The sequence below is a fragment of the Theobroma umbraticum genome, unplaced genomic scaffold (assembly GCF_002168275.2).
Source record: "Theobroma umbraticum cultivar Fairchild unplaced genomic scaffold, ASM216827v3 scaffold_56.0, whole genome shotgun sequence".
Lineage (NCBI taxonomy): Eukaryota > Viridiplantae > Streptophyta > Magnoliopsida > Malvales > Malvaceae > Theobroma > Theobroma umbraticum.
This window is the reverse complement of record NW_018397256.1, coordinates 13,695,415-13,704,721: the sequence shown is the minus strand read 5'-3', so window position 1 is coordinate 13,704,721 and position 9,307 is coordinate 13,695,415. Positions and strand designations below refer to the sequence as shown.

At 35.2% G+C, this 9,307-nt stretch overlaps 1 protein-coding gene across 1 annotated transcript; it reads left to right on the top strand.

The window, feature by feature from the left end:
- The first annotated feature begins 4,380 nt into the window (after positions 1 to 4,380).
- Positions 4,381 to 9,220, top strand: LOC110410719 (plasma membrane ATPase-like). Its single transcript, XM_021420578.1, has 8 exons — positions 4,381 to 4,739; positions 6,984 to 7,103; positions 7,189 to 7,425; positions 7,526 to 8,287; positions 8,373 to 8,495; positions 8,589 to 8,693; positions 8,779 to 8,923; positions 9,012 to 9,220. The coding sequence occupies exons 1-8, from the start codon at positions 4,683 to 4,685 to the stop codon at positions 9,203 to 9,205; spliced, it is 1,743 nt and encodes a 580-aa protein (XP_021276253.1). The 5' UTR covers positions 4,381 to 4,682; the 3' UTR covers positions 9,206 to 9,220.
- The last annotated feature ends 87 nt before the right edge of the window (positions 9,221 to 9,307 follow it).

Genomic DNA, 9,307 nt, shown 5'->3' with positions numbered 1-9,307 from the left:
GCTGATAGAAATCCCATTCAATTTATTCTTTAGGAGGGAGGGGAAGCAAGAAAAATTCAATTTGATATCTTCCATTGGCAAAGACACCTAACCCTAAAAGATAAGAGAATATGAGCTCCCACTTTTCCATTTTCTTCCAATATCCTTCTGCTCAAAGCAAATTTTTCACTGCATGTACGTTGAACAGCTTGGTGCTAGTCAATAATCAAAAAAGTCACTTGAAATATGTGATTTACATGGATTCTTTATTCCTTTGGAATGGAGCCAAATATTAAAAGAAAGTCATGGTCTAATCTCCACGTCTAACCTTTTTAGATTTTTATCACAAATTAAAGTAGTAACAGTAAAACCCAACTTTCTTTTTCTGGACAACATACCTTCTAGAAAAATGGAAAAAAAAAAAAAAAGAAAACAAATGCAATAATGTTAGATGCAACTAATCAATGTTATGGGTCAAGTCCCATTTTTAAACAAAAGATTACAATGAGGATATGGATTTGATTAAATGGGCATTGATAATGTGGGGCTGTCCACATAATGTTTTGAGAGGTCGAAAATCAAAGGTAGACACAATTTAAGATGACGAAATTTGTAAGTGAGATGTGGATATGGACGGTAGGACGGTTTGACTTGAAACACACCCTGTGCCTGTGCCTGAGAATATATTGGCTTTGCAAGTTGCAACTCATCCATGGAGGCTGTGGGTGCTTTTTCCCAATGGCAAGGTGTGCGCACAAGAGTTCCGACATAGCCATCCATCTCTAACTCTTACCACTTTAACGCCCTGATCTTAGGCACGAGCCTAAGTTAGGGGTGAGTAACTTTTTCATTAAAATAGAATTTAATCGAATTAATAATCTTTAATGAAATGAAACATTAAAGAATGTACTCCATTCCGATTAACAACTTATTCTTTAAAAGAGGCCTTCAACGCTTTTGATCCAAGGAAGTCTAAAGAATAGAAAATCCATGATTATACCATAACCCTTTGTTTTTTATAATGATTATATGATACGAATTATTTATAAGTGTGAATTGGAAAATTATAAATGAAAATGGTACAATAATTGAAAACTTCAAAATTGAGAGATTGATATTTTACTTTCTGAATTAAGTTATTTATCTTTGTTAAGTATTCATGTTTGTTTGAATTCATAAAATGATAACAAATAAAGTTAAGATAATGATTTTTTTTTTTATTTTTTACGCATATACTGTTGAATATTGATGAATCATGATTTAATTACTTTAACAAAATTAATATTTTCTTTTTAAAAAAAAAAAGTGTTTTCGTGGACCCATTCGTACCGAGGGAAAAGTGCCGAACAAATTGACGAGGGGACGAGACTCGACGCCAAGTGGTTTTGATCCATTAGTTTTAGTGGCATCGCGTATGGTCCCACGAGGAGGCCGAGGATTGGGCACGAGAGTCAGTTGCTTAAGCCCGCCGGCGTAGGAAATTAGACTTTGGTGGGTTGGATCATTCGTAGCTTCAGCTTAGGGACATGGGAAGAGGGTCCCGCCATTTTGAGGGTCAATTAGCCTTTAAAGTACTTTTGAAATCTCTTTCCTCACAAACCTCCACCACACACACGATTAAAAAAAGAAAAGAAATTCAAGCAAAGCGAATGGATGGGCCAAACATGTGAGATTGAAAGGACAAAGCAAGATGAAGAAATTAAGAGAGTTGTCGTTTGCTTGATTTTTAAATTGATTTTGAAAAAAAATATATTAAATTTTTATTTTTCGGACAAAAATTATTGAATCAAATATTTTTTTATAATTTTTAATTTATGCTAATTGGATGAACACGAATAAAAGTCGTCTCCCCACTAACAGAACCGAAATCGACTGTTGGAATGGTCAAAATGGGCAGATAAATGAAAGCTACAATGCATGTCAAATTGAAAGATTACTATTCAAATGTGAACGATTTGGAGTGATCAAAATAATTTTTTTTCCTTGACTTTTGCCTTAGTTTGTAAGACAGAATAATAAAACCGATTGGACAACATGTGTACATATTTTTTTATATAAATAATTTTTTATTAATAAATATATTTTTTATATATTTATTTAAATAGATATTCAATTATTATCTATTTTAATAAAAAAATTAATTTAAAATTTATAAAATCATTTAAATTTGTTAATGGTTTTCCACAAAAACGTTTTTTCAAAAATAAAATAAAGACGAGACAAGAAAGAAACTCCTTTTCCAATTAAGTGTATATTTAAATATTTTTTCTTTTCCTTGGTTCAATTATTTTTATGACTTAACCTAGTAAAAAACTCGTATGCTTTATAAAGAGCGCTAAGAAAATATCTACAATTGAATAATAGAGATGTCTCCGGCCTAAAGTGCGGAGCCATTTGTTTGTATGATGACTAAAGACAAAAATTAAATCCCCACTAATGCACGGTGAAGACCAACATGTAACTTACATCTGATTTAATATTAACATTGTTGTTGTTGCCAAATGGACATAACAATTAAGCACTTTTTTTTTGGGTTTTAAATGATAAAAAAGTTGTTAAATTACATCAATTTATACAACTGTGTCCTTATATTAAGGTATTTAAATAAATTTTTATTTTTTAACTTATATAGAAAATATTTCATTCTTTTATTGTATTTAGAAATTCTTAATTGTAACGAGAAATTAATAATGATCCAATTTGATAGCGACACATAATTTTCGTACGCATAATAGATAAAGTAACTTAATGACCGATGGCTTCAACAATTAAGCAATTATTTTTTTGGAAAACCGATTAAGCAATTTTCATTTATTGTAAAATTGGGATTGAAAGGGACGGTGGCTCGTGGGGACAAAACAAGACAAAACCTCAACTTGGAGCATGTTAGGAACGGAAATTTCCCACCCTCAGCCACCATAGCTTGACACGTAACCTTTTTGACGATGGGAGAACCTAGAGATAACCAAGGCTTGACAAAAGAGAAGATTTTCCCATTTAATTTCGTTCCATAGCTGCCCCTTGCTGATAGTCCTGCCTCCACCGGCGCGTCAGTTGCACTCCCCCGCCTTTTCCCACTTTCAATCTCCCGTTCCGGTTTCCTGCTCGGTCCAGAGCGTGCACAAAAAGGTTTTGGATCCTATCCCGACGTGACGGCATGTGGAGAGCTAGACCCCCAGACGTGAAGCAATGAAAATCAACCCCAAGGTTATCAAACTGAGAAGAACTCTTACGCATTGTTACCACCTACCACCGTGTTCATAGTAAGCGCAAATAAATTGCACTTGTGCACGTGGCGATGCATTGCTGACCATTTGTAAAATAAAGTAAAAGTAAATGAATATGTCATAGAAACGTAACTTCATTTATGTGTCCGCTAGTGATTTATTAAATAATTCTTCAACTAAAGTTCATAAGCTTTTTAATAATGAAATCTTATTTAGTTTGAAAAAAAAGATAATCTTATTATGAAAAGAGCAAACATATAAGAAATATGTTATTATTCATTAGAATATGGATCGTGTAAAATGGATTCAAACCTATTATCATACCTATATTACTCTATATTAAAAATTATAATTGATTTAAAATTTTTAAGTATCTATTGATATTCTTAAAACTTGTTCCATAAAGGAGCAAAATCAAGAAATACTCTAAAATCCAGATCCTTGAAAACATTGGTAAATTGTTCTCATGAATTCAAATTGACATTAAATCTTAAGTCTATTGATATATCTTCATTATAGATAAACAATAACTCACAAATATCAAATTATTTTCTAACTATATATATGTACACATATGCATACATGATTACAGATAAATAATTGATTATTTTGATCATGATTTAAAGATATTTATTTTGAGTAACTTTTTCTTGATAAATTGAGGAAATTATCTTTGATTATGGTGATTTTAAAAGAAAATAGTTTCTTACGCATGATAATCATTTATCACTATAAAAAATAATTGAAGGAATATAATTGTCAGAAATGAATATTTTGGTGTAAAATTGAGAAAATTCACGATGAAATGGTAAAGCAATTCTTTGCATAATCATTTCCATTCAGTACATCATGATGTCAGAGATCCAACGGCATCTGACCAAAAGCAGCAGATGTCGTTCGTGTGTGTACGTGTACACAATAAAATTAAGCCTTGAATTTTATTTTATTTTTCTTTAAACAAAGAAAATGAAGAATTAAATACAGGAGAAAAGTCCGTGGAGATTCGGGAGACAAGTGTGTGAAGTGAACTGAAAGAAGCAGCGCGTGGCGGATCAAAGGGACCAAGAAGGACTAGGCTAAGCGGGTCCCACCCATGGCGTTCTGGTGCGTTTCCTCTTCTGATGCATGGCTCCCCTCCTCAATTTCACGTATATAAAAACGCACCAACGCAGAGACAGAGTCTCCATTCATTTACGTAGTAATTAAAATCCTCGAAAAAAGGAAAAAGAAAAAGAAAATACTCCAAAAAAGGAAAAAAGAAAAAAAAGAAAAAAGAGATGTCTCTTCCTTGCTCTATCTTCATTTTTTCTTCATCGACTTTCTTTAGTGGCGATTCTTAGTATTAGTGTTAGCCTTTTTCTTTGATTTGAATTATGAGTCTTTAAGTATTGGCCGTTCCTTTTTATATTTGCTTCCAATACTCTAACTGCTCGTTCCTTCTCTGGCTGGCGCTGCTACTCCAACTAACCTTGGAAGATGGGCGGCGATAAGGGCATCAGCCTCGACGAGATCAAAAACGAGTCCGTCGATCTGGTATGCTCTTTCACTCGTCCTCTACATCAATTTCATTTGATGTACATGCAAATCTATATATCGGTTTCCGTTTATTTTCTGATCAGATTGTATATAAATCATGTATATGTTTTTTTGTACGGTACTCTGTTTACTTTCTCATCGAACCACCGGCGATTTTCCGTTTTTCGGGCTAAATGATAAAAGTTCACCATGCGTGTTTGGAACGACGCTTTGCTTCCTTTTCTGTTTTTTAAAAGGAACTTTTGTGAATTTTAGCCAAACAAAGCAAAAAAAATCACTTTCTTTGCCTTAGAAGATAAAAGTCATGATATATGATTCGAATGATGGAATTGTCGTTTCATTTCTTCCCACGCATTTCCTGCATTCCAAACAAGGCATCAACGACTTCTGTTACGATTTGCTTTTCCTTTTATAAAAGCTTATTTGATTTTATTTTCTTTGATTAATACCTTGATATGTATCTGTTTCTGGTAAGATACATCATTTTCCTCCTCATCGATACTTCACCACGTGTTTTGATAGAATCCTTTTCACACTCTCCGTATCTCTATTTCCTTCGTTTTTTCCCTTCTCTTTTTCCCAAAGCAAAAAAAAAATAAAAATTGAGCTACGATCTACCAATGAGTGTAACGAACCATTATTTTCGCCATAAATCTTGCGTTGGTGTGTCACCGATGATTTTGCTACGAAAAGCCAAGCCGAAGTTTCCTACACCTCTACGCCATAATCCAAATTCCTCTCATTAGAAGTTTTTAATTTTTTAAATTTTAGCTCTCCGTTCATTTCTTCTCTCTCATCGTTTCCAAGTTTCTTTCGCTTTTTTGGTATCATTGAGTGACCGAATCACATGAAACAAGTGAGTCCATACGGCTAAGCGATTCGCAAATCGCTAAGCGAGCGTGGTTGACAAATAGATTTGATAGCAATCCCACCTATTTGGTTAAATACCGTACGCCTTTTGTCTACTACGCGCCCTAATGGCGCCCCACTGACTTTTTCTTTTTTCGTTTTTTTATGCTCTGCTCTAACCATTGATGCCGTATAATAATTTCCTATATATTAAAGACAAAACATTCCATTTAATAGCTTTACCATATTATAAGCTCGACATATGCTTCTCCACTTTTATCTGGACTTGGATAATACCTTTTTATCTTTAGAAAAATAAGTATTTCTTTTTTTTATTTCTTTTTAATCTTTTCAAAGATTAAGATAAAAATTTTGATTTATAAATGTTTAATATTGTTTTATATAAAAAATTAAAAAAATCATAAAAATAAGAATATCAAATATCTAAAAAATAAATTAACAAAAACAGAGAGAGTGCCAAAAAGGGCGTTTGCTAGTTTGAAAGGACGCACGATGGCATGAGTCGTACAATTCAGACTAGCACTAGTACTATTAATTAATTCTTTCAATAGCTGGATGTGGCTGTGAATGTCAAGGGGACACAGGCAATCTTTTGACTCTCTTTTTTCGCTTTTGGGCCTTTGGCAATAGTTAGACTTTAAGCGCTTATTGTTGGAAATGTGCTAGGTTTTCACATGATCGATGTGAATCTCCTCACTCGAGTTGAGGTTAACCAATCGAAACGTTTGTTTTATGAAATACTTAAAAATTTTTTTATCTTTGGGTTCTAGAAAAGTAAGTCTGCTGCTTGGTATTTCACCATTAACTGCTATGGCGGTTTTTTTAGGAGCTTGAGGCCCACCATCAGACACAAAATAAATTGCCCACTAATTAACCGGGAAATCTTATTCCCATCCTTTTGAGGTTCTATTTCCGCAAATCAAATTCTGCTTGTGTTTTGGTTTGTTATGTTATGTGATGTGATCAGGTGGGTTACTTTGGAAAAGCATCGATTCCACATAGCTAGACTGGACGCCACCCTGTGCATGGCTTCTCAGATTCTCTACGAAAAGATATATGCTTAGCTAATCTTAGCTTTGCGTTGATAAAATTTTCACAAAAAGTAGATTCTTAGGATATTATTATCATTAGTGATTTCTGTGATGATTGGTGCTCACTGGTCACATATGGAGTTCTTTTTTCTGCTGCACTTGATTTCTCTTCCGGCAAACCACACCATTAAAAATTATTAAATTAAAATTTGAAAGTGTGTACTTGAATATTCACCAGTTCATACATGGATAATGGAATCACAACAGAAATTAACGAGGATACTTAACGAAGCCATTTTCTGCCATTTAAGTTGGCTAAGAATGTGATAATTGCTTACAGGAACGAATTCCTATTGAGGAAGTTTTCGAGCAGCTGAAATGTACAAGAGCAGGCTTGACTACCGAGGAAGGCGCGAATCGCCTTCAAGTTTTTGGACCAAACAAACTAGAAGAGAAAAAGGTACAGATCATAACCGTTTACATATAAGGTTCTAAATTTTCAGCTTGTATATGTTGCGTAATATGGTATGATTCTCTGCAAACAGGAGAGCAAATTTCTCAAGTTCTTGGGTTTTATGTGGAACCCTTTGTCATGGGTCATGGAAGCCGCTGCTATAATGGCTATTGCCTTGGCAAATGGTGACGGGAGGCCTCCAGACTGGCAGGACTTCGTTGGTATCATTGTCTTGTTGTTGATCAACTCCACCATCAGTTTTATTGAAGAAAATAATGCTGGTAACGCTGCAGCTGCCCTCATGGCTAATCTTGCTCCAAAAACCAAGGTGAAAAATGAAACACTCAGCAGCTCAACAATTTGTTGTGTCATCTTTCTGTCCCTTTCTAGTTGTGATCTCAGCTTGTGGTGCTTGTACCTTAATGTAGGTTCTTAGAGATGGTCGATGGAGTGAACAAGAAGCAGCAATTCTGGTGCCAGGGGACATTATCACTATTAAATTGGGAGACATAGTTCCTGCTGATGCTCGTCTTCTTGAGGGTGATCCTTTGAAGATTGATCAATCTGCACTTACAGGGGAGTCTCTTCCCGTTACAAAGAATCCATCGGATGAAGTGTTTTCTGGCTCAACGTGTAAACAGGGTGAAATAGAAGCAGTTGTTATTGCAACTGGTGTGCACACCTTCTTTGGTAAAGCTGCCCACCTAGTGGACAGCACCAATCAAGTTGGGCATTTCCAGAAAGTGCTCACTGCCATCGGAAATTTCTGCATTTGCTCAATTGCTGTTGGAATAATCATTGAGATAATTGTCATGTACCCAATACAGCACCGCAAGTACAGGCAGGGAATTGACAATTTACTTGTTCTCTTGATTGGAGGAATCCCTATTGCTATGCCAACTGTGTTGTCTGTCACCATGGCTATTGGTTCTCATAGGCTTTCCCAACAAGGGGCTATCACGAAAAGAATGACAGCCATTGAGGAAATGGCAGGCATGGATGTTCTCTGCAGTGATAAGACTGGGACCCTGACCCTGAACAAACTTACTGTTGATAGAAACCTAATTGAAGTGTTTGCAAAGGGAGTCGAAAAAGAGCAAGTTATCCTATATGCAGCAAGGGCTTCAAGAACTGAAAATCAGGATGCGATTGATGCTGCAATTGTAGGAATGCTTGCAGATCCGAAGGAGGTATTATTTTCTTCTGGCTCTTTCTTCTTTATATTTAGGATTGGGTCCAAGTATACTTAAGTCATTTTGGATACTGATTGGCCAGGCACGAGCTGGTATCAGAGAGATTCACTTCCTACCATTCAACCCTGTAGACAAGAGAACTGCTCTGACCTACATTGATTCTGATGGAAACTGGCATCGTGCTAGCAAAGGTGCACCAGAGCAGGTAATAATACTTTTTCTCATTATGGAATATCAGTTTTTTGAAAGGTTTAGGGAGATAACTTCTGACTTATATGCTTTTGATATCCTGAAATAGATCATAACTCTTTGCAATTGCAAAGAAGATGTCAAGAAAAAGGTTCATGCTGTTATTGATAAATATGCTGAACGTGGACTTCGATCTTTAGCCGTTGCAAGACAGGTCTGCAAATTAAACTTTTGCATGCTTCATGTTGATTTCGTACGTAAATTGGGGTAATCACATTGTTTAATTTCTATTTCTGCAGGAAGTACCTGAGAAAACAAAAGAGTCTCCTGGGGCACCGTGGCAGCTTATTGGTTTGTTGCCACTGTTTGATCCCCCGAGACACGATAGTGCTGAAACCATCAGGAGAGCTCTAAACCTTGGAGTGAATGTTAAGATGATTACCGGTAAGGGTTGTTTAAATATTATTTTAATGTTGTACATTGGCTATAATTTCATGATGTAAAGTTTATATTATTTTTCTATTATACCCAGGGGATCAGCTTGCCATTGGCAAAGAAACTGGCAGGAGGCTTGGAATGGGAACAAACATGTACCCTTCTTCTTCCTTGCTGGGCCAAGACAAGGACGCTTCCATTGCTGCCCTCCCTATTGATGAATTGATTGAGAAGGCCGATGGATTTGCAGGAGTATTTCCAGGTGTGTTCAGTTGTAAAATGTCTTCTTAAATATGTGATATTCTGGAAATTATTAATATTTTTGTTTTTTTAAGAACTTTGTTGATAATTAAGATGACATGTTGGCAGCATCCATATTTTTGCTTTTTTTTT

Coding starts and splice junctions, on each gene's coding strand:
- LOC110410719 (XM_021420578.1), top strand. CDS start 4,683: ATGGGCGGCGATAAGGGCATCAGCCTCGACGAGATCAAAAACGAGTCC. Junction 7,104..7,188: donor ACAAACTAGAAGAGAAAAAG/GTACAGATCATA, acceptor CTCTGCAAACAG/GAGAGCAAATTTCTCAAGTT. Junction 8,496..8,588: donor GCAAAGGTGCACCAGAGCAG/GTAATAATACTT, acceptor ATCCTGAAATAG/ATCATAACTCTTTGCAATTG.